Source organism: Camelus dromedarius, chromosome 16 (assembly GCF_036321535.1).
Source record: "Camelus dromedarius isolate mCamDro1 chromosome 16, mCamDro1.pat, whole genome shotgun sequence".
In the NCBI taxonomy this organism is placed as follows: Eukaryota; Metazoa; Chordata; class Mammalia; order Artiodactyla; family Camelidae; genus Camelus; species Camelus dromedarius.
In genome coordinates, this window is record NC_087451.1 from 27,710,092 (window position 1) to 27,733,014 (window position 22,923).

A 22,923-nucleotide genomic window follows, 5' to 3' on the forward strand; every position below is an offset into this window, starting at 1 on the left:
CGGAGCCAGCGCACCCAGACCTTGCGCTGCCCTCGGCCGGCTGCGCGCGGAGCCCGAGCTGCCCAGGCCGACGGCGCCCGGCCCCGAGAGCCTCGACGCCAAGCCGCTCGCGCCTCCTCGGCCAGGCCCAGTGCGGGGAGCGGTGCGAGCGAGCAGGCGCGCCTGGCGCCCCGCGGCCCGGGCACCCCCGGCCCGGCGTCCCCGCCCCCGCGCCGCCTCAAGGCCGCCCGCTCTCCGCAGGTGGCCGCGGGCCCGAGCGGCGCGGCCATGGGCCGAGGGGTGCGCGTGCTGCTGCTGCTGGGCCTGCTGCACTGGGCCGGGGGCGGCGAGGGCAGGAAGACCTGGCGGCGCCGTGGCCAGCAGCAGCCCCCGCCGCCGCCGCCCCCGCCCCGGGCCGAGGCGGCGCCGGCGGCCGGACAGCCGGTGGAGAGCTTCCCGCTGGACTTCACGGCCGTGGAGGGCAACATGGACAGCTTCATGGCGCAGGTCAAGAGCCTGGCGCAGTCCCTGTACCCCTGCTCAGCGCAGCAGCTCAACGAGGACCTGCGTCTGCACCTCCTGCTCAACACGTCGGTGACATGCAACGACGGCAGCCCCGCCGGGTAAGGTCCGCAACCGCCCGCGCGACCGGCGCGCCCCTGCCGGTGGCCCCGGGGCCGCGGGCCGTCTTGTCGCCAGTGGGGTCGCACCACCGCCTCCCTGTTTCCGCCCAGACGCACGGAGTCTCTGCGCTGGACCCTCCTTGCTGGCCTCAGCGGTGCTCGCCCCGGGGAGAGGGCTCCCGTCGAGCCTCGGAGGCGCTGGCCCCGGAGAGGGCCCGGCTCGGCGACCCGCCGCGCGGGGGGTGGGGCAGCGATTGAAGCCCTGGTACCAGGCCAGCCCGGGCACTGACCCCTCGGCCACCGGTGCCCAGCCCCTGTGCTCGCGTCCTTCGGTCCCTGGGCGGGGAGATGGCGGTCCGAGAGTGGCCCTGGCTCCAGCAGGAGGAGGCGACACAGCGGGGCGGGGAGAGTCCTCCCCCGTACTCCCACCCCCACCCCAGCTCGACTCGCCCCGTCTGCTGCCTGCGGCTGCCTGGACTGCCAGGGATCCCAGCCAGCCGGAGAGACAGGCAGGGGGCGCAGGTGGGACGGAAGAACCTGGGGTGCGGCATTCGCCCATCTCCAGCCCGAAGTAGATGAAGGAAGGATACGAGGCTGGGGGTTGGGGAGGAGTTGGGGGCACCCATGCCCTCAGCGACTCCACAACACGAGGAACACAAAGTTAGAGCGGGCCTCGGTAGGACGGCTGCGACCCGCCTCTGTGGCGCCCGCGCCCCTCCACGCCCGCCTGTCCGACCCCAGTGCCTCTGCCCCACGCACACTCTTCCAGCGAGGGTGCTTTGCACTCTCCAAGCGCCACTGCGAGTCCCAAGGAGAATCCCCAGCCCCAGTGAAGAACCCCCTCCCCCGCGCCGGGCCTCGGGCGCCGAAGTTACAGCGCGTCCCGCGCGGGGCGGGCCGTGGGGATTTTCCACGGACCACACAGCCCCTCGCCGCCCTTCCCCGCCCCGCGAGCGCCATCTCCCGGGACTGGCCGATGCTGGCCGGGCCGAGCGCGCTCTGCGGGGGCCTGGCCGCTGGCGCCCCCGTGCGGCGCGGGCGCTCGGCGACAGGTGGAATGACCCTTTCCTCCCCGGAGCTGGGCCCTGCAGCCCAAGCTGACCACCCGCTCTGCCCGACCTCCCTTGCAGCTACTACCTGAAAGAATCCAAGGGCAGCCGACGGTGGCTACTCTTTCTGGAAGGTGAGTCCCAGGGGGCTGAGGAGGCGGGTTAGGCGAGGGTCCCCTGGGCACTGGACCCTGAGGTGGTGGCTGTGCACACAGGAGGCTGGTACTGCTTCAACCGGGAGAACTGCGACTCGCGGTATGACACCATGAGGCGCCTCATGAGCTCCAAGGACTGGCCACGCACTCGCACAGGTCAGCAGGCCATGGAGTGCCCAGGAGTCCCCTGCTGGGGGAAGGGGGCTGACAACCTGAAGTTCTGGAAGAAGCCCCCTTCCTTCACTCCCTAGAGCCCCAGAGAGGCCCCACCCCATCCACCCCTCCCCTCCCCCAAGGGTAGGGAGCACTCACACTCACCCTTCATTCTTATTCCACAGGTAACTTCCCAGGGCTCACCGTGCCTGAGCGGTACGTGGTCGGTCCCTAAATGAAAGCAGTTGGTGGAGTGGCCATGCCAGATATCACAGCCTGGCTGGGCATCCTGGCCATGGTGACTCTGTGCAGTAACTAAACTCGTCCATTCCCCACTTCCCTGGCCACCCTGGTTCAGGCAGGTGTCACCACCCACCTCCTTGCTGGGGCCAAGTAGGATACCCCCACATCCCCAGCCTTCCTGCCGTCCTCATCCCTGCATGCCCCCTCCCCCCAAGAAAGACCCACTGCCTCTGTCCTCCCGGCCACAGGCACGGGGATCCTGTCCTCCCAACCAGAGGAGAACCCCCACTGGTGGAACGCCAACATGGTGTAAGAAGGGGCAAGGGGTCCTTCCTGGGGGTCCTGTCCACGGAAGTCCTTCGTGGACAGTCCTTCCTAAGGGGGCTCTTAGGGGGGAGTCCATCTGAGGGGTCTTGTCCTTGGGAGGATCTTGTCCTGGGAAAGATCCTTCCTGGGGCAGGGGTCCTAACCTCAGGAGTCCTTCCTGGGGAAGGTGGTCCTTCCTGGGGTCCTCGGGCAACAGAGGAGCATGGCTCACGTCGTCCCTGTGTCACAGCTTCATCCCCTACTGCTCCAGTGACGTCTGGAGTGGAGCTTCATCGAAGTCTGAGAAGAGTGAGTCCCCTGGCCTCCCCCTCCCTCCCCCTCCCAGAGCCAGGGCAGGGGAGATGGAGATTCTGGGGAAATACAGACTTTCAGCCTCGTCACTTCCTCTAACCCTTTGATGTGTCCCAGGGTGCCCGTCTCCAGCACCCACTGGCTGGCTTGTACATGGCAGGCCTGACCCTTGGGGGGCCTCGCTTCTGGGTGTTCCCTGGGGAAGGGCCCTCAGAACAGCCTTGTATACCTGATCCACCTCCCTCCAGTCTACCCCAGCCCCTGGCCTCATCCCCTGGAAGACCCTCCAGGCCCCCAGCTCTATCCCTCCCCCTTCCAACCTGGGGGTAGGAGGCCTTGCTCTCTGCCCAGGCCCCCACTCGAAGCATCCTCCTTCCCCGTGCAGACGAGTACGCCTTCATGGGCGCCCTCATCATCCAGGAGGTGGTGCGCGAGCTTCTGGGCAAAGGGCTGAGCGGGGCCAAGGTGCTGCTGCTGGCAGGGAGCAGGTGGGCTGGGCTGGGGCTGGGGCGGCAGGGTGCCCATGGAAGGGAGAGGAGGGGGCTGAGCCTGGGCAGACCCGCGGCCGGGGAGAGCAGCATCCTAGGGTGTCCTGGAGGCTTGGCCCCCACGTGCTGTGTAGGAGAAGCTGTCCAGAGGACTCTTCTGGAACCGTGGTTGTTGGATGTGAGGGAAGCCTGGGACTGCAGTGACCTCGGTTGTTGGTTAGGGGTTATCTGTGAACCAATGTACCTCCAAGGCCAGGGGTTCCTGCAGGCAGGATCACACCTGTTGGCCACTGTATCACTGCGGGCTTGTAGGGGACCCAGGGGGACATCCGAGAACTAGATGAAGGGGCCTGGGCCACACAGGTCATTCTCACTTTCCGATGAGGAAACAGAGAGGAAGGGAAGGAGGGATGGGAGAAAGTGGTATGACCTGACCCTGGGTCAGTGCAGCCCCCCCGGCCCTTCTCTGCCTTCAGGACCCTGATGAGCCCACGAGTCTTGCCAGGAACCCAGACAATGTTGGCAGTTCAGAGTGCATGGGGATCCCTGTCCCCTTGGGATGGGCTTGGGGCTGGGTGGGCTCCGTGGGAGGTGAGCATCCTTCCACGTCCACCTGGCCTGACGTCCCACCTTCCCTGCAGCGCGGGGGCCACGGGGGTGCTGCTGAACGTGGACCGCGTGGCCGAGCAGCTGGAGGAGCTGGGCTATCCGGCCATCCAGGTGCGGGGCCTGGCCGACTCCGGCTGGTTCCTGGACAACAAGCAGTACCGCCGCACGGACTGCATCGACACCATCACCTGCGCTCCCACGGAGGCCATCCGCCGGGGCATCAGGTGCCCCGCGAGGGAGGACTTGTCCCACACTCTGGGGCCCTGCCTGGCCTCGTGGCCCCCCGTGCAGAGGGCCCAGGGTGGGTGCAGAGCGGGTGGCCAAGCTTGTGGAAGACGGGGGGCAGCTAACCTGCCGCGTGTGGCCCAGGTACTGGAATGGCGTGGTCCCAGAGCGCTGCCGGCGCCAGTTCAAGGAGGGCGAGGAGTGGAACTGCTTCTTCGGCTACAAAGTCTACCCAACCCTGCGCTGTGAGTGGGCACGCAGCGCGGGGGGCGGGGGGCAGGGACGGTGTCCAGACTTTCTCCCCCTGCTGACAACCCAGCTGGAGTCAAGCCCTAGGAGGCAGGGCCCGGAGGCCACTGCCCCACCTGGGAAGGGTGACAGAGTCATCTGGGTTTGGCCAGGACTTTCCCAGTCTTGACACAAAAAGTCCACTCGGTTCGAGGCAAACCAGGGTGGTAGGTCACCCGGCCACACCCACAGTTGAGAATGTGCTTTAGCCTGGATTCCATGCCCCTGCGTGGTGCCTTGGCATCCCAGCTCTACGCTTGGGGGGACGCTGTCACCACATTTTGGTCAAAGCAGAGTCCCTGGGAACCAGGCCAAGGTCGGGGTGGAACAAGACACCTCTTCAAGGAAGGGTGCTGTGGTCGGGGGTCTGGTGGCTGGCACCCTGCAGGGAGAGCCTGGCTGCCACCTCGGGACCCCAGGCCTGGGGGGGGGGTGCTCAGCAGGAGCTGGGGCCCAGCTGAGCCGTCACCCTGGCCCCAGGCCCGGTGTTCGTGGTGCAGTGGCTGTTTGATGAGGCCCAGCTGACTGTGGACAATGTGCACCTCACGGGGCAGCCGGTGCAGGAGGGCCAGTGGCTCTACATCCAGAACCTGGGCCGTGAGCTTCGAAACACGCTCAAGGACGTGCCGTGAGTGCTGGGGATCCCCCTCAGACCCCTCTGCAGTAAACCCCTCGACTGAAAAACAGAGGCCTCCAAGATGGCAAAATAGGAAGTGGCCAAGTCGTCCCTCAGTCGGTGATGAACTGTGGCCCCCTAGATGGGAGTGGGACCCAGAGTGAGAGAGAAGTGAGCCACTGAGACATCAAAAGACACGGAGGAGATCCACGTGCATGCTGCTAAGCGGAAGAGGCCAGTCTGGGGAGGCTGCTTGTGTGATTTTAGGTCTGTGATGTCCTGATAAAAGCAAAACCCTGGACACAGTAAGAAGATCAGTGGTTTCTGGGGGCTGGGGGACGGAGGCATGAAGACGGGGGACACAGAGGGCTTTTAGGGCCTAGAAACAGCTGGGCTGGTACCACTCTGGTGGAGACCTGTCATCACACGCTTGTCCAGACTCATGGAAGGTGCAACACCCAGAGTGAACCCTGATGTGAACTGTGGACTCTGGGGGATGGAGATGAGTCATGAGTCAGCGTAGGTTCCTTGGTTGTAACAAAGATGCCATCTGATGGAGGCTGTTGCTCATGAGGGGCTGTGTGTGTCAGGGGGCAGAGGATAAAGGGGAGCTCTCTACATCTTCGTTCCACTTTGATGTGAACCTGAAACTTCTACAAAAACTGAAGTCGGGGGGAGGGCATAGCTCAGTGACGAAGTGAGTGCCTAGCAGGCACAGGAGGTCCTGGGTTCAATCCCCAGCATCACTTCTAAAAATAAATAAATAAAACCTAATTGCTTCCCCCAAAAACTAACAAAAAAAACTAACATTAAAAAAATTAATATAAATAAACCTAATTACCTCCCCCAAATAGATAAATAAATAAGTAAATATTTTTTAAAAACCTTAAATCTTTTTAAAAAAGAAGAAAAACAAAGTACTCACCTGTCCAGGAGAGCCCCCACTCCGAGCAGGATGTGGAGGCCAGCAGGGACAGGGCTGACGAGGGAGCATGAGGGCTGGCACCCTGGCAAGAGGGAGGGGGTAGCCAGGCGGAGGGCAGGGGGAACTGAGACCTGTGGGCTCTGGGGCAGGGAGCTGAGGTGGGAGATGGTTGCTCACAGGCTGTCTTCTCCTCAACAGGGCCAGCTTTGCCCCTGCCTGCCTCTCCCACGAGATCATCACCCGGAGGTCAGTGGCCCTTGCCCTGGGACAGCTCGCATCCCTGGCTCTGCTCCAAACATGAGGCGCCCCCACCCCAGCATGCCTGCCCTCCGCCCTCCCAGGCTCTGGCTCCTTTCTGGGGCTTTCAAAGCGACTTACATACCAGCTGTGTAGCAAGGATTCTGCGGTAGCAAGGCCGTCCCCTGATTGGCCCCTCCCCAAGTGACCCCCAACCTGGGTTTCTGTCTGTAGCCACTGGACAGACGTCCAGGTTAAAGGGACCTCGCTGCCCCGGGCGCTGCACTGCTGGGACAGAAGCCTCCACGACAGCCACAAGGCCCGCAAAGTCCCCCTGCAGGGCTGCCCAGTCCACCTGGTGGACAGCTGCCCCTGGCCCCACTGCAACCCCTCCTGCCCCACCATCCGGGACCAGGTCACGGGGCAGGAGATGAACGTGGCCCAGTTCCTCATGCACATGGGCTTCGATGTGCAGAAGGTGGCACAGCAGCAGGGCCTGGAGCCCGGGAAGCTGCTCGGGATGCTGAGCAGCGAGAGCTAGTGGGCCCGCCCCCGGCCGCCCTGCCAGGCCCTCCTTCCCTCCTGGGACAGTGGCCAGGCCGTCCCCACCCCGGGTCTGGACACCCCCCACCTGCCGACAGCCTGCACTGCCTCCCCCTGCCTTCGGGGAAGGTGGGCCTGCAGTCAGCCCCTCTGCGGCCCTGGGACGCCTCCCCCGGCTCCCCCTCCCCGCCACCGCCTCCCCCCACCTTGGGGAGCCAGAAGCACCAGATCCCTCAGCCCCTGGCCCAGGAGCCACCTCCCAGCCAGCCCCCACCCTCTCCCACCCTTTTGTATTATTTTATAAAGTGACTTTTTTATTACTTTAATTTTTTTTAAAAGGAAAATTAGCAAGAAATATATGGTGAATGATACTGTTTTGTAACATATTTTTTTTAAATAATGAAAAAAAGGATAACAAAAGAGACTCGCCCTGTAGATGTGTTTATTTGAGGGGACACTCTGCCCACTTCTCACACCCCTCGCCCAACCCTGACTCCCCCCCCAACCCAAGGGCAGCAGGGAGACTGGGGGTGACTTTGGAGCCTCCTGACCTCTGACCCCTGCTCCTTCTGTTCATCCATTTCCACAATCAGAGGTCACAGGCCTGCATCAGGCAGCCCCTGGGAGCGATAAGCTCCCTGTCTTCTTTATTTTGCTCTTGGGTGACAGTCACAACCATTTCTAAGTGCACGACTCACCATTTCCATGTCCACGACGTCGTGTCTCCACCAGCAACCTCCAGTTTCAAAACTTTGCCACAAACGCTCCCTACCCAGCCAACACTTTCTTAGAAGTTTGAACTCTGTTACTCCCCTCGGTCACACGTGCACAGGGTCCAGAATCTGAAAGGTGCAAAGAGTGGAAGGGTGAACATTCTCCCTCCAGTCCGGCCCCCAGGTCTGCATCTGTGGCCAGTTCTAGAGGATCCCGGCCTCCCCGTGTACACACACACACACACACACACACACACACACACACGACTGCATGCCTGGTTTCCACCTCACCCTGCATCCTGGGGCCACAGAGAGCTGCAGGCAGGTGGCACCTTCCGGGTCAGCAACGGGCGTCACGCTTCACCCTCTTTGGGATGCTGTGTGGCGGGCCCGAGTCGCCATCACTGCACGCGGGCCAGCGTATCCGTTGGGTGCAGGTCAAAGACACCCCTGCGGTTTGGGCGACACACTGACGGGCCCTCCCTGGAGGTGGCTTGGCCAACGGGCACGGTGCCCTGGGTGCTCCTCTCCCTGCATTTGGGGCCCCACGTGCATTGGTGCACGATTCCTTCCTGTCACCCTGCAAGTAGGTCTTGTGATAAACTCAGATGATAGGTAAAGAAGCTGAGGCCCAGAGAGGTTCTGTGAAGTGTTGAGAGGGACAGAGGAAGGAGTCAGCAGGTCAGCCTGGGCCCCGCTCCCAGCCTCTGAACCACCCCCACCCCCAGCTGCCGCCTCTGCAGCTCTGTTCCAGAGTGGGGAGAATTGCCAGACACCCGGCCGTCCTCTCTCCCCCACCAGACCGGGGATATGCCCTGCGGGTGCTCAGCTCCAACTCAGGCCCACTCAGCACCAGCATCGGCTTCTCCGGGGGGAACCAAGTGACCCATTCATGGTCTCCTCCATGGACCACTCACTTCTCCACAGTCTCCAGGGGGAACCCACGGAGTCTCCAAGGCCAAGGGAGATGGTGAGGTCAGGGATGGAGCGGCCAAACGCTGGAGATGAAAGAAGAGTTCCCCAGTGCGGCTGCTGGTTTTCGAGAGCAGCCCCTCCTCGGCCTCCCAGGAGGACCATGAACAGGAATCTCCGTGCAACCCACCGGCCATGGGTTCCCAGCGGGAGGAGAGGCTGGAGGACTTGAAAGGGGCCTGGCTGTCACCAGTCTGGGGAGGCTTTGCTCGGAGGGAGCAGCCGTGCTGCGGTCGGAGCTGGGCTGGGGGCCCCGGAGGCACTGGCTGGACAGCAGTTGTTGTCTGTTGTCAGCAGGCAGGGACATCACACACACAGAGGTCCTCACTCCGTCCGAGGCCAATGAAAAGGATCAGAGGGCGGCTTTGTGTGTCTCGGGCGTGCCAGGCACACAGAACACGACACTTGTGGGTCTGGCCCGATGGGATTCCACCCAGTGAATAAACCCTTCCTCCCATGTTCCTGACAAAGAAGAAAAGAGGCTCAGCCTACTTCCGGCCTCTGTGTTTTCCCCGGGGGACCAGCGGCAAAAGGAGCCCAGGGCCCACGAGTACAGTGGGGACCAGCCAACCTGCAGGGCTCGGCGCGGCCATCGAGGGGACACACTGAGCTCTCCTCGCCCATGACCCGGCTTTTCTGGCAATGCTGCTGCTGTACGAGTTCCGCATTGTGTGATTCCTGTAGTGGCAACAACACTCCGGACAGGGGCAACCAAGATGTCTTTCAGTAGATGAGTGGGTAAATAAACTGCAGACAACAGTTACTCAGCGTTAGAAAGAAATGAGCTGCCAATCTGTGAGAAGACGTGAGGAACTTTAAATCTATGTGACTAAGGGAAGGAAGTCAATCTGAAAAGGCTACACTTTGTGTGAGCCCAACTCTGTGACATCCTGAAAAAGGTGAACCTATGGACACAGTGACAAGAGGAGTGGTTGCCTGGGGTAGGGGTGGGGAGGGAGGCATGAAGACGGGGAGCACAGAGGGCTTCTAGGGCCGAGAAACAGCTCTGCGTGGTACCGCACTGGCAGAGACCTGTCGTCACATGTTTGTCCAGACTCACGGAAGGTACAACCCTCAGAGTGAATCCTGATGTAAACTGCGGACTCTGGGGATGGAGATGAGTCAGCGTAGGTCCACTGATGGTAAAAAATGCATCACTCTGGTAGGGCTGTTGATAAGGGGGAGGCTGTGCCTAGTTAAGGGCAGGGAGCCGGGACGGCAAAGTGAAGAAAGGTGACTGCTGGGGATTTGTTCTCAGATTCTGAAGGCGCCTTTCAGAGAAGGAGCTGAGAGTAACTGGGAAAAGGGGAACGGGTGGGACCCAGGCCCGGGGTCCTCCCCTCACCCTCTCCTGCATCTTCCGGCTGCATTTCAGGGGAAGACATGGCCTGGCCCACCCAGTGGAGCTGGAAGAGCTTTCCCCAGGGGTTCGTGGCACTTGGGTCAGGAAATCTGGTCCCAGGAGAGGCTCTGAGGACCCTGGTCTGGGCGTGGCTCCCTGGAGAGTTCCAGACATGCCCCTTCTGGGGATGGGTGGCTGCCGGGACCAGGCAGCTCAGGTTAAGCAGCTTGTTTCCTTGTGTGAAGAGGACAGGAAGGAGCCCCGAGGGCATGCACCTCCCTTCCCAGGGAGCTCCAGCAGCTGGTGCTGAGTCTGGCATGGCTGACACCCAAGATTCCTCCCACACCACATCTCCCGCGTGGTCTTCCTGCCGAGGGTGTTTAGCCAGGATCCAACCACGAGGAAACAAAGTACACATCGAAAGAACCTGCAAGGCTGCTTGCTGGGCTCTTCAAAGCAACAGTGTTGTGAAATAGAGAAGTGGAGGGGGAGGGCGCAGCTCAGGGGCAGAGCATGTGCTCAGCAGGAAAGAGGTCCTCGGTTCCATCCCCGGGCACCTCCGTTAAAATAAACAAATAAACCTGATTACCTGCCCCCCAAATAAAAACAAACCAAAAAATGTGCAAAGACAGAAAGAAAGAAAAGGTTCTTCTGTACAGCACAGGGAGCTATATTCAATATCTTGTAATAACCTTTAATGAAAAACAATATGAAAATGAATAAATGCATGTACATGCACGACTGGGACACTGTGCTGTACACCAGAAATTGACACATTGTAACTGACTACATTTCAATTAAAAAAAAAAAGACTGCATGCAATCATGGAGCAGAGGAGGGACTTTCTCAAAGGAAAATAAAGGTATTTTTAGCAAAAAAAAAAAAAAAAAGGAAAGAAAAGAAAAGAAATAGTGGAGACCATTCCAGAACAAAGGGAACAGACACACACAACAGCCAGATGCATGATTCCAATCAGATCCCGGAGCAAAAATTCAAAGAGCTATAAAGTGTATTTTGGGGACAGGTCGGGGTACCTGAAGACAGACTGTGTTCTAGGTGATCATGCTTCAGTTCCCCAAATGCCATCGCCATGTTCAGGTTCCGTAGGGGAACTGCCTTCTTCTCAGGAGGTGTCCGTGGAAGTATCTAGGGGAAAATTATTGTATCTCTAGAATTAATTAATGTTATTATTTGTTATGAATTATCACTGGAGAGAGGGATAGTCAGACCACAAACAGGGCAAAATATTAATAATTCTCGAATCTGGGAGAAAGAGGTGTGAATTTTCATTGCACTATTCTGCAACTCTTCTGTAAACCTGACATTTTTCTAAATGAAAAGTTGGGGAAATATACATAAGGATGTGCATACAGTCGTCCCTTGGTGTCAGAGGGGGACTGGTTCCCAGACCCCCCAGGATAACAAAATCCACCAACGCTCAAGCCCCTTGTACAAAATGGCGTAGTATTTGCATATAACTTATACAAATCCTCCTGTAGACTTTATTTTTCAATTTTATCGTTTATTTTTTTCAATTTTTATCTTTCTTTTTTTTAATCTTTTATTTTTATGGCCTCATAGCTTTCCCTACTCTTCAATATTTTTTGAAGATTTTGAGAAAGATAGAATGTTTGGTAGAATACACATATGAAGCCATCTGGTCCTGGACTTCTATTTTGGGGGAGGTTTTTAATTAATGTTTCAATCTCTATTAGTGATCAGTCTGTTAAGGTTTTCTAGTTTCTCCATGGTGCAGTCTTGGAAGACAGCATGACTCTAAGAACTTACCCATTTCTTCCGGGCTGCCCAGTTGATTGGCGGGTAGCTCATCGTAGCAGTCTCTCTGTTTCCCTGTGGTTTTCACGTTCCCGGAGACTTTAAGTCATTTCTGGATGACTTGTGATGCCTGATGCAAAGTCAATGCTATGTGAATGGTTGCTGGCTCAGGGCAAATTCAAGGTTTGCTTTTCGGGACTTTCTGGAGTTTTTCTCCCCCGAATGTTTTAAATCTGCGGTTGACTGAACCCCCCAATAGAGAACCTGTGCATGTGGAGGGCCAACAGCATACACGAGATGTTCATCCCGGTTGAGCCAAGAGACAGAATTACAGGCAGATTAATTACAGGCCGTTTTCCTCTACCTGTTCCTGTCCTGACTGGGCCTGAACAGGTTCTACTCTTATAGTCAAAAACACGTAATCTTCAAAGATATTTCCTATATTTTAAATATTTTTGCCTAAAAAATGGGAAGGTTGAGTTTTTTCCTAAGTGTTTACATGTTTAGGAGGGACGAGCAAAGAGCTCCATTGTGCCCCCCTCAAATGGTAACTAGAACTCCACCTCCCAGGTCAGGCTGGGGCTGTGCAGAATGAGGGCGGGCACCCTTGGGAGTGGGGCACGGGGTCTCCACTCCCCTTCCCCACCACCTCCCAGGAATCACAGCTGACAAGACGGTGGGGTCCTGAAACCACCCCAGCTCCTAACCAAGCCCTCTTGGAGGAAGGACACCAGGGGAATACCCGCCCAGCCCTCCCAGAGCAACCCCCAACCGCCACTGCGCCCCTCCCCCACTCCAACACAGGCTGCCCCTGGAGGCGGCCCCTTTCTGCCTTTCTCCCTTCCCCTCTCCCACTGACAGTGGAGCGACTAACCGACAGACGCAGGTGCTTCGGAGGTGGGGGCGGTGCCAGCAGCCAAGGGGTTAATGGTTTGGGCAGGGGCTGGGCGTGGGACGCAAGGGTCAGATGTTCCTCTGGGATGGGGACCGGCGTGCAGGCTGCTATTCCAGAGCTCTGATCACAGTCACCTATTTATAGCGCTGGGGGGCCCTCCCCACACGGGCGGCAGAGAGGCGGCTCTGCTGCAATGTCACCCCGCGTCACCGCCACTGCGGGCTGCCGGCACCTGCCGCTGCCGCAGGAGACACAGGGAAGAGACCCCGGGGCCACCAGGCGCTGTGTGGGGCGGCGGGGACGCGGCCGTCCACATGGGCAGCACCATGGAGCCCCCCGGGGGCGGCTACCTGCACCTGGGCGCTGTGACGTCCCCGGTGGGCACTGCCCGCGCGCTGCAGCTGGCCTTCGGCTGCACCACCTTCAGCCTGGTGGCCCACCGGGGCGGCTTCGCGGGCGTCCAGGGCACCTTCTGTATGGCCGCCTGGGGCTTCTGCTTCGCACTCTCGGTCCTGGTGGTGGCCTGTGAGCTCACCCGGCTGCACAGCTGCCTGCGCCTGTCCTGGGGAAACTTCACGGCAGCCTTCGCCATGCTGGCCACGCTGCTGTCTGCCACGGCCGCCGTCATCTACCCGCTCTACTTTACGCGGCTGGAGTGCCCACCCGAGCCCGAGGGCTGCACCGCCAGGGACTTCCGCCTGGCAGCCAGCGTCTTCGCGGGGCTCCTCTTCTTGGCTTACGCCACAGAGGTGGCCCTGACCCGAGCCCGGCCAGGCCAGGTGGCCAGCTACATGGCCACCGTGTCGGGGCTCCTCAAGATCGTCCAGGCCTTCGTAGCCTGCATCATATTCGGCGCACTGGTCCACGACAGCCGCTACGGGCGCTACATGGCCACCCAGTGGTGTGTGGCCGTCTACAGCCTGTGCTTCCTGGCCACGGTGGCCGTGGTGGCCCTCAGCGTGATGGGACACACAGGGAACCTGGGCTGCCCCTTCGACCGCGTGGTGGTGATGTACACCTTCCTGGCCGTGCTCCTCTACCTCAGCGCTGCGGTCATCTGGCCTGTCTTCTGTTTCGACCCCAAGTACGGGGAGCCCAGGAGGCCCCCCGACTGCCCGACGGGCAGCTGTCCCTGGGACAGCCAGCTGGTGGTGGCCACCTTCACCTACGTCAACCTGCTCCTCTACGTCGCCGACCTGGCCTACTCCCAGAGGATCCGCTTTGTGCCCACCTTGTAGCTGGACAGGCAGCGACCCACCCACCTCTGCTTTCAGAGGTCACGAAGGGACCCAGGTGAACCCAGACCCCCAAGGATGAGCAGAGGGAGGTAGCCAGGAGAGCCGGGCCTGGAATTCTGGTGGCCCCAGCAGCTGCGCTCGGGGTGGGGCGGAGGGGGCCAGAGCGGCAGGAGAGGCTTCTGCCAGGCGGCTCCCACCCCTCTCCCCACTCCCTCTCTGTCTCTGTCTCCGTCGCTCTCCCTTTGCTGGCACTCCCTGTCTTAGTGCTGGGCAGTGTAACACATGAAAAGCCTTTGAAGCAGCTGCTGTTATGACCTGCTTTGCAGATGGGGACCCCGAGGCTGGGATTAAGGAGTCCGCCCTAACTGTCCACCAGGGTCTGGAGCCCACGTTCGGGCTGAGTGACCTAAGCAGAGTTGAAAAGGGGACAGTTCCCAGAGGTGTGGGAAGGAGTTGGAAGGGAGCCCAGGAGGGGGCCAGAGCTGGGCCAGCGCAGGGGCGTGGGGCAGTGCCCGGAACCCTGGAAGGACAGCTGCCCAAAGAGGGCCCTACTGGGGCATCCGGGCCGGCCCCAGGAGAAGGAGCTGGGAATCAGGACTCATGGCTCGCCAGCCTCCTCCTCATCACAGTCTCTTGAAGCCAAGCAAGGATGCTGGAGCCGACGCCCGGGGCTTCCCGTCGTCTACCCACCCCCCATGCAGCAGCTTCTGCAGTGCCCACCGTGAGTCCCGAGGGACTGGCCTGGGGCAGCCCTGACCCAGAGGAGAGCCAACCTGGGGCAGCCACTGGGACACAGAGTCTGGGCACCAGACACCTCACTGGTGCTCACAGGCCCACGACCTCCACTCAAATGTTCATTTGCCTGACCACTGACAGCCAGAGCCCGCTGGGGCCCTTGTCCCCCACACTGCAGCCAGCTTCTCCCACTCAAAGGCCCAGACTGGGCCAGTCCACCGGCCAACCAAGCACAGCAGTCACTTGACCTCGTTTGGCCCACAGCCTTGAGCAGGAAATAAACACCAATGCTGATTTGCGCTGAGCAGTTTCTGCTGAGGAGGCGGTGGCCAGAGGGCGCGGGGGCCACCTGCAGCTCCTGGGCCATCCCTCAGCGTGCTGCCAGAGAAGGGCCTAGACTGAGCCTGGCTGAGGAAGGAGGCAGCTGTCAGGGGCCAGGGTCCTCTGGCGGTGAGGGGCAGCCTCCCAAGGAAGGGGCTCAGCAGTGTCCTCTGGGTGGGGAGCAAGGGGAGGAGGAGGGGGAAGGAACCCTAGGCACTCACCAGCCCCACATGCCCTCCCCTGCCCCTTGGGCTTTCCTGCCTCCTGGCAGCAGAGCCCCAGCAGCTTACAGGCACAGGGTCCCAGGGCTCCCTGTGCTGGTGCTGTGCCCAGCAAGAGAGAAACTGCCCACCTGCCCACTGGGGAGGGCACACGCACAGGGTCCTTTAACCTGGAGAGGCAGGTGTCTTGAGTTTAGCAGCAGATCCCGGAGGTGTGGAGCTGCTGTGTTTGGAGGTGTCCTGAGGACCCTGCCTGACATCGGGGTGGGGGTGCGTTATCAGGTGACCAAGCAGTTTCTGGGTCACACCCTACCCAGACCATGGGGAGGCTGGGATGGTTTTCCTTCCTTGTCTAACCAAATTTCTGAAATGAGCTATCTGTCACCAACTCCCCAATTTCCTCACTGTCCTGTGGACTTCTGCTCTCACAGCTCCACCCACCCTAAGCTTCAAAGAACCTGGTGGGGGGAGATGGAGGAGGGGAGTGGTTCCAGTCTCATGATAGGCACGGCATATGTCCTCTGTCCTCTGGGAGGCTGGCCTGGGGATTGTCCTGATGATGCCCGCTCCCTGGACCAGGGACTCTCACTTCCTGGGGGAGGGGCTTATCTGCTCTTGTCACTTGAGAAACAACACTTTTTAAAGGAGGGGCTCTGTTCTTTGACGGCAAACAGCTGGGTGAGAAGTGGTGGGAACCCCGCCCAGGTTTGTGTCTCTGGGTCTGAGTCTGGGCCACTCCTCGAGCAGTCCATCCCAGACAGGAACTTACTGCAGCTCTCCCCTGCACCTGCACACAAGGGTGAGGACTGAACACCAGGACAGACAAACATCTGCGGAGACCTGGAAATCGGCCATGTACACATGCTCACTACACAGTGGTCTGGTGCTCCTGGTTATTGTGTCAAGGAGAACTCACAGCCCTGCTTCTGGGGCACAAACATCCAAGCAATGCTGAAATTACTTTAGAACAGCCTGTCATCACTTAAGATAGAGAACAGAGAGAATAAAGCTGCTCTCTCTCTCCCTGGTGGGGGACGGGTTGTCAGTGATGATTGCTCTTAACCCTGCTGCTGACTGGGACCCCAGACTATCCTGAAGCCCAGACAGACTCAACGCATATGAACCCCGCACACATCCTCAGGGAGACAGGACTGGAGCCCTGTTCTCCCAAAAACCCAGGGCCAAAAAAGTTCCACAGATGCTGCAGACAAGATGTCAAGAGACACAGGGTGCTCGGTGCGAACTGGGGACAACAGGATCATCTTCCTGTCTGCTAGCTGACACCACCCACCCCGAGCTTGAGGAGGTCCACGTGGTAACAGGCCTGTGGTCCCCCATGTCAGGCAGCTTCCAAAGGGCCCCTGAGCCTTAGAAGAGACTTGCAGAAGAGAGACTCCAGGCGGGAAGGAGTCCAGCTCGCAGGGGGTGACCTAGACTTCCCAGGTGCCTCCCGGTTCTGAGATCCCGAGAAGGCATGAGATACCGTTTTGGAGCCTCCTGGAACAATAAAAAAAAACTTAAGTGACAAAATATAGTATCAAAACAGTGATATACTGCAAATTTTTTTTGTAAATTGTTTTCAATTCTCTCCTCTCAAAAAAGCAAGAAAACAAACAAAACAGCAAAAAAAAAAAAAAAAAAAGCAATACAAGAAAGAAGAGAAAGAAAAAATGCTACACAGTTGGGCTCCTCCAAACGCGACGATCAAGTCAGTAACAGTAAGCGTGGGCCACGTGGTCAGGGACGCAGCCTGACCTGTCGGTGTCCGTGGCCAACGACAGGGTCCCGTGTGGGGAGCCCCCGCCCAGGGCCGCTCTTTGAGGGCCGGGCTCCCGCCGCCCCTCCCCCGGCGCTCTCAGTTCCCAGGAGCGGTCCTGGGTCCCCAAGGAGGGGCCCAAGGGGAGGGGGGATTCGGAGGCCGAGGTCCAGAGGGAGGAGGTCCGGTGGACCAGGGTCCGCGGCCGCGGATCCAGGGGCGTAGGTCCCGAGGAGCGGGGGTCCGCGGGACGTTCCGAAGGGGCGCGGATTCGGGGGCATGGATGCCGGCGGGACTGGGTCTGGGGGCCGGAGTCCGAAGAACGCGGGATCGGGAGCGCCGGGGAGACAGGGCCCCACGGGAGGGGGCGGGGGCGAGCAGATGATGCAATGGCTCCTCGGCACCGCCCGCGGCCTCGGATTGGTCGGCGCCAAGGCGACCGCGCCTCGGACTGGCTGGGGCGCCGAGGGCGGGGCCGCTGGGCACGGGTGCCGCGTGGCGGGCGCAGTGCTTCGGAGAGGGGGCGACCCTTGTGGGGTAACTGGGTAACTCGGAGCCAGACTCCGGTCCGGCTCCGGCGGGCGGTGGTTCCGCTAGGCAGAGGGAGATGAGCGCCCGCGCCCTCGGCTCCGGCGTGGAGAGAGCTCTACCGGGGCTCTCAGACCTGGACAGGGTCCTTGGGCGTGGGGAGGCCGACTAGGGCTTGGGAGCGCCCGGGCGCCGATCGGTCCCCCTGCCCACGGCCAATTCCTGTCCCCTTACGGAGGCGAGCGCGCCCCTTCCTGCCCCTTGTCTGGGACCCTCGGGAGCAGGTCGGGAGGCTATGGTGGGCGGGAGCATCGGAGCAGGGGAGAATTAGACCGGCTAGGATGGGGGCGGTGGAGTGGCTAGGAGGCCGGGCACTGCCCGCCTAACTTCCTGCGCTGGATTCTGCCCCATTGTCCCGCATCTGCTCCTGCAGAGCCGGTGCCAGCTGTGAGGGCGTGGGCGCAAGCCTCCGGACACCATGAGTGTGGGCTTCATCGGAGCTGGCCAGCTGGCCTTTGCCCTGGCCAAGGGCTTCACAGCAGCAGGTAGGCCCTATCGCCAGGAAGGGGCCAGGGGTGAGAGGGTCGGCCAGTTACCCTTCACTAGGCTGAACGGTGAAAGTGAGGTTTTGGTAACTTGCCTCATTTGAACCCGTGAGAAAAGGTAGCCTTGGGATGTTTGGAGTAAGATGGGGGTGGCTTATAACCTGGGTGGTGGAATTTCTGCTTTCCCTCCTGGGAATGTGGGGGAGGGACGTCAGGACTGGCCTTGAGGGAGCAACTCCATCTCCCACAGGAGTGCTGGCTGCCCACAAGATAATGGCCAGCTCCCCAGACATGGACCTGGCCACCGTTTCTGCTCTCAGGGTAGGTGCACCATGAAGGGTGACCGGCAGCTGTGCCCACAGTGGTCAGTCAGTGTCTGGAGGCAGGCGTGTGACTCTTAGCCCTGGAGGACCAGGAGTAGAGCCCCCAGTTGGGGAGGGGGACTCCATGGCACAGCCCCCCACCCCAGTGAGAAGAGGGTCCCTGGGCTGGAGTATCTCAAAGACCCTGCCTCCTGACCTGCAGATAGTCCCCCTCACTCAGTTCTTGGGACTTGGGGGACGGGCACCTGCGCAGCTGGTGGGGAGGGGGTGCTGGTTGGAATGGGGTTCCCCAGGTGGAACCACCAGAGAGGGCCACAGTGGGGACAGGGGAGACAAACCTGGGGGCTGAACACAGCTTTGGTTTGCCACAGCTGAGTTAGGGCCCCAGGTCCAAGGGTGGGGACAGGCTCCCAGGTTGAGACCCCTACCCGCATTACCATTCCCATCGGGAAAGCAGGGGTCAGGGGGCTGCAGCCTGCAACCCTAGGTGGAGTGTGCCAGGACTGTGGCATAGATGCAGTTTCCCTTTTCTGGCTGCAAAAGGGACACCTTCCAGAAGCTTCCTCCATTTTTGGGTTTTAAGGGCAGTTAGTGGGTGTCAGAGCCGCATGCCCTGAGCCGCCAGCCCTGCAGTGCCCACACTCCTAGCATCCTCTCTGCTGCTCTACACATGGGGCCCTCGGCCTTGGAGGATACTAAGAGAACCAGCCAGCCACCAGGGAGGCTGAGCCTGCCTGATGCTCCCTGCAGAAGATGGGGGTGAACCTGACGCCCCACAACAAGGAGACCGTGCAGCACAGCGACGTGCTCTTCCTGGCCGTGAAGCCACACATCATCCCCTTCATCCTGGATGAGATCGGCGCCGACATTGAGGAGCGGCACATCGTGGTGTCCTGCGCAGCTGGCGTCACCATCAGCTCCATTGAGAAGGTGGGTGCTGCGGGTCGAGGCCCAGCGGGATCCGGAGACAGGGTGGACGTGTGCGCTGGCCCGCTCTGCACCTCGGTTCTCTGTCTGTGAGGTGGGTGTGCTGGCGCGGCCCACAGTGAGAATGCATTTGGGAGAGCACCTTCACACCCGCACCCAGCACGGCCTGGTGTGCAAGGGGCTGGGATGGACACACAGCCGGCTTCTCTTCCAGAAGCTGATGGTGTTCCAGCCAGCCCCCAAAGTCATCCGCTGCATGACCAACACGCCGGTCGTGGTGCGGGAGGGGGCCACTGTGTACGCCACGGGCACCCACGCCCAGGTGGAGGATGGCAGGCTCCTGGAGCAGCTGATGGGCAGCGTGGGCTTCTGTACAGAGGTGGAGGAGGACCTGATTGACGCCGTCACGGGGCTCAGTGGCAGCGGCCCAGCCTACGTGAGGACTAGGGAGGGTGGGCGGTGGTTGGCAGGTCCCAGGACCTCAGGGTACACCTGCTGGTCTTCTACCCTCCTCCTTGCTCTGGGCCACTGTGGGCAGAGCTGCTGGACTCACTGTTGCCCGGAGGAAGAGGAGAGAAGATCTGGGACAGCAGCCTGGGTGCTCTCTCCTGGCAGGCGTTCACAGCCCTGGACGCACTGGCTGACGGGGGCGTGAAGATGGGGCTCCCGCGGCGCCTGGCCGTCCGCCTCGGGGCCCAGGCTCTGCTGGTCAGTGTTTTTCCCAACCCTCTGGTGGGGGCCACTGCTTGCCAGGACCAAGGGTGGTGCACTGGGGCGGATGGGTGGAGCATCAGTGGGTGCTGGGGTGGCTGGGGCTGGGGGCAGTGCCCTCACAGCCTTCAGCAACCCCCTCTGGCTTCAGGGGGCCGCCAAGATGCTACTGGACTCTGAACAGCACCCAGGCCAGCTCAAGGACAACGTCTGCTCTCCTGGTGGGGCCACCATCCATGCCTTGCACGTCCTGGAGAGCGGGGGCTTCCGCTCCCTGCTCATCAACGCGGTGGAGGCCTCCTGCATCCGCACACGGTGGGCCCCCGCCACTGCCCACCTGCTCAGTCATTCATGCAGCAGCTGCTTCTCAAGCTCTGGCCTGGCACCGGGCAGGGCGTGGGGAGCCCTGAGGTTCCCTGGGGTTACAGTGGACAGCATCCCTCACTACCTTCCATCATTCTGCGAGGAGGGGCTGTCTCTGGGCCCGGACTGTGCGCCCCACGTCATTACATTACCTGTGGCTTCAGTCTGGGGTGACCACCCGAGACAGGGAGGCAGGCAAGGGGGACCAGGGGCAGGTGGTACCATCTTCCTCTCGGCCTTCCTGGGAGACTGAGAGAGTCCCAGGTGTGCTGGCACAAGGAAGGCTCAATGCGAGCAGAGAAAACCAGAGAGCAGGGGACTGACACAGTCTGACATCTGGGCTCAGAGTCACGGCCCCAAGTTCAGGTCTGCAGGGTGGACAGGCACCTTTCTCACCACCCTGCCTGCTCTCCAGTCCAAGCCCATGGGTGTACCCCAGTGCTACCACATGGCAGTGAGGCTCTGGCGTGGGGCGGCCCTCCTGGCACCAGCTTTCGGGGAGATAGGTGAGCCTAGGTCTGGTCAGGGCCATAGGGGCTCTGCATCTGAGGGGCTGCTGGTAGACTGGGGATCTCACGAATGAGGTGAGAGGCAGCCGGGCAGCAGTCTAGGGGAGGGGTGGCTGGCAGAGGGGCCTGCAGGAGCAAAGGCCTTGAGTCAGGAGTGACAGCCAGCAGCCTCCTGGGCTGGCAGCTGCTGGGAGCTGGGGCTTCCTCCCTCTTCCCCTCGGACACCTGGGCTTTGGAAGGAGGCGGGGCCCTGGACCCAGCCCTCCTCAACTGTCTCCCCAGAGAGCTGCAGTCCATGGCCGACCGGGAGAAGGTCTCACCAGCCGCCATCAAGAAGACCATCCTGGACAAGGTGAAGCTGGACTCCCCTCCCGGGGCCTCACTGGCCCCTTCTGGCCACTCCAAGCTGCTCACCCGCAGCCTGGCCCCGGCAGGCAAGAAGGAGTGAGGTGCCCAACGTGCCTTCTCCTCCTGGGCTCAGAGCTCCTCGCTGGGTGTCTAGCTCCGGGCCGCACAGGGTATCCTCATCATGGCCCACTGCCCACGGCTCTGGTCCACTCGCTTCAGTGGGGCTGGAGCCAGGGAGTGCGCATGTCACTTCCCAGTGGGAACCTCCACAGTCCCTGACTGTCCTGGTCCAGAACAGGGAAGGATTCTCTCAGCTCAGTGCCCTCTTCCTCTACCCCCAAACCAAGTCACTTTCCTCCAGAGCTCAGGAGGCCTGGGGGTCTCCACCCCCCGCGGTCAGCTGGCTTGACCTTGAGCACAAAAGGTCAAGGTCCCCCCTCCACTCACCCCCCAACCATGAAGGCCCAGCCAAGGAGGGAACCCACTCCTGACCTCTCTCCACCCTCCAGTCACAACTCCTTCCTCAGTGTGGGAAGGACCCAAGGGTCCCTGGCATCCAGCAGGAGGGACTCTGGTTCTTGGCCAGCTGGACATTTGAGAAAAGGGCTCTCAGATGGTTCAACTTCCGAGGCCATCAGCACACTCACACCATCATCTTCTGTTCCTGACCCGACCCGCAGACGTCTGACTTTAGGTTAAATAAATTGATTTCCAGTCCCAGTGCCCTGACTTCTAACTCTGTTGCCACATGTGGAGGGAGGCCCCCCCGCCCTGTGCCAGAGGGCTGTCGCTGCCCAGTGTAATGCTGGAGACTGAGCCGACAGCCCACAGGCCTGGAGCTCTTCGTCCTGAGGCAGCCATCCTGGCTGGTGGGGCTCAGTTTCCCAGTGAGCAGAGGACGAAGGAGCTTCTGGAAAGGTGCTGCCCCTTGGGCCGTGGTCACTAGAGGCGTGACTGGAAGTGGGCACTGTAGGCTGGGCTTGGCATACCCCGCTGTGGGAGGGGCCCAGCCACAGCATCTCCTGTGCCTCCCACTTTGGTGGGGGCAGATGTGTCCCCATCTCACCAAGGCAAGGCCAGGGGCAGGTGAGGAAGGAACACCCTAGGAAGGTGTATTAGGGTTCCCCAGAGCAACCACTGGCAGGAGATGGCCCAGTCAGGATGACATAAAATTAACCATCACAGGAGACCCACAGAGGAGCTGCTGAGGGTCAGAACCCTTTATGGGGCCAGGATGGCTCACATTTGTTCAATCAACAAACAGTTACTGAGCAGAGACAGTAAAACAAGGCCCCTTGCCTCCAGAGGCTGATACACACACCCCCTACCTGGGTGAGTATGTCAGAGGAGCGGGGCTGAGTGACTGTAGGGCATTAGGTGGGGGGTACCCAGGTGACGTGTTGGGTCCCTTGAGGGGCAGGGGTGGGGTTCAGGAGAGCTTCCAGGCAGAAGTTTTCCAGGAACCACACTGCAAGGTCACATCTCCGATTCATTTCATTCCCCTGGGCCCACTTAGAACCAAAGCGCAGTGCACGTTGGGTGGGTAGGGGGAGCTCTCTGGGGACAGGGACACAGCCTTGCAAATCTAAGGGAGAAAGGAGACACGGAAAACAAGAAAACACGTAACAGAGCAAGTGAGAGGCAAGACTGCATCCCTCATCCCAATCAGTCCCCATGTCCCAACTGCCGAAGTCTCTCGTGGGGCCTGGAGTCCCTGCAGGGTCCTCCTAAGGCATGAGCCCCCAGCACAGGCCCCCACCCTGTGCTGTGAGCTCCCTGGCAGAGACCTGGAGGTGCAGGGAAACCCTGGCACCCTCCCTTTGAGGAAAAGATTTCCCAGAAGAGATTGTCTCACAGGCCACACATCTGCCCAGGACCAAAGCTGTCCCCTAACTGTCCCCTAACTTTCCCCTTCAAGTCGAGGCCAGCCTCACTGAGCACCTGCTGCG

The 22,923-nt window shown here is 60.6% G+C and overlaps 3 protein-coding genes and 1 long non-coding RNA gene across 5 annotated transcripts; 3 read left to right on the plus strand and 1 right to left on the minus strand.

Moving 5' to 3' along the window:
* The first annotated feature begins 267 nt into the window (after positions 1-267).
* NOTUM (notum, palmitoleoyl-protein carboxylesterase) lies at positions 268-7,029 on the plus strand. Its single transcript, XM_031469379.2, has 11 exons — positions 268-602; positions 1,733-1,785; positions 1,867-1,962; positions 2,451-2,511; positions 2,759-2,817; positions 3,206-3,308; positions 3,950-4,141; positions 4,287-4,387; positions 4,911-5,058; positions 6,170-6,217; positions 6,443-7,029. The coding sequence occupies exons 1-11, from the start codon at positions 268-270 to the stop codon at positions 6,747-6,749; spliced, it is 1,503 nt and encodes a 500-aa protein (XP_031325239.2). The 3' UTR covers positions 6,750-7,029.
* On the minus strand, positions 1,856-2,991 carry LOC135323230 (uncharacterized). The gene is made up of 3 exons (XR_010384503.1): positions 2,673-2,991; positions 2,125-2,190; positions 1,856-1,993 (listed from the first exon to the last, which is right to left on the minus strand). It is a non-coding gene; the product is annotated as an uncharacterized LOC135323230 (long non-coding RNA).
* Positions 7,030-12,652: 5,623 nt separating the features above from the next.
* On the plus strand, positions 12,653-14,399 carry MYADML2 (myeloid associated differentiation marker like 2). The gene has a single exon (XM_011000194.3). It carries the CDS (start codon positions 12,764-12,766, stop codon positions 13,685-13,687), a length of 924 nt encoding a protein of 307 aa, XP_010998496.3. The 5' UTR covers positions 12,653-12,763; the 3' UTR covers positions 13,688-14,399.
* A 2,786-nt stretch (positions 14,400-17,185) lies between these two features.
* Positions 17,186-21,694, plus strand: PYCR1 (pyrroline-5-carboxylate reductase 1). Of its 2 annotated transcripts, none has more exons than XM_031469374.2 (8): positions 17,186-17,257; positions 17,682-17,793; positions 18,044-18,114; positions 18,867-19,046; positions 19,258-19,479; positions 19,659-19,751; positions 19,906-20,069; positions 20,909-21,694. In XM_031469374.2, the coding sequence occupies exons 2-8, from the start codon at positions 17,727-17,729 to the stop codon at positions 21,072-21,074; spliced, it is 963 nt and encodes a 320-aa protein (XP_031325234.1). In that variant the 5' UTR covers positions 17,186-17,257; positions 17,682-17,726; the 3' UTR covers positions 21,075-21,694. The 2 variants fall into 2 exon arrangements, with proteins under 2 accessions (XP_031325234.1, XP_031325235.1); XM_031469375.2 differs by lacking the exon at positions 17,186-17,257 and adding an exon at positions 17,269-17,532.
* The last annotated feature ends 1,229 nt before the right edge of the window (positions 21,695-22,923 follow it).

Excerpts from the sequence above, each read along its gene's own strand:
- MYADML2 (XM_011000194.3), top strand. The coding sequence starts at position 12,764 with ATGGGCAGCACCATGGAGCCCCCCGGGGGCGGCTACCTGCACCTGGGC.
- PYCR1 (XM_031469374.2), top strand. The coding sequence starts at position 17,727 with ATGAGTGTGGGCTTCATCGGAGCTGGCCAGCTGGCCTTTGCCCTGGCC. Across the intron at positions 17,794-18,043 it reads CAAGGGCTTCACAGCAGCAG|GAGTGCTGGCTGCCCACAAG; the intron begins GTAGGCCCTATC and ends CATCTCCCACAG. Across the intron at positions 18,115-18,866 it reads CCACCGTTTCTGCTCTCAGG|AAGATGGGGGTGAACCTGAC; the intron begins GTAGGTGCACCA and ends TGCTCCCTGCAG.
- NOTUM (XM_031469379.2), top strand. The coding sequence starts at position 268 with ATGGGCCGAGGGGTGCGCGTGCTGCTGCTGCTGGGCCTGCTGCACTGG. Across the intron at positions 603-1,732 it reads AACGACGGCAGCCCCGCCGG|CTACTACCTGAAAGAATCCA; the intron begins GTAAGGTCCGCA and ends CCTCCCTTGCAG. Across the intron at positions 6,218-6,442 it reads CACGAGATCATCACCCGGAG|CCACTGGACAGACGTCCAGG; the intron begins GTCAGTGGCCCT and ends TTCTGTCTGTAG.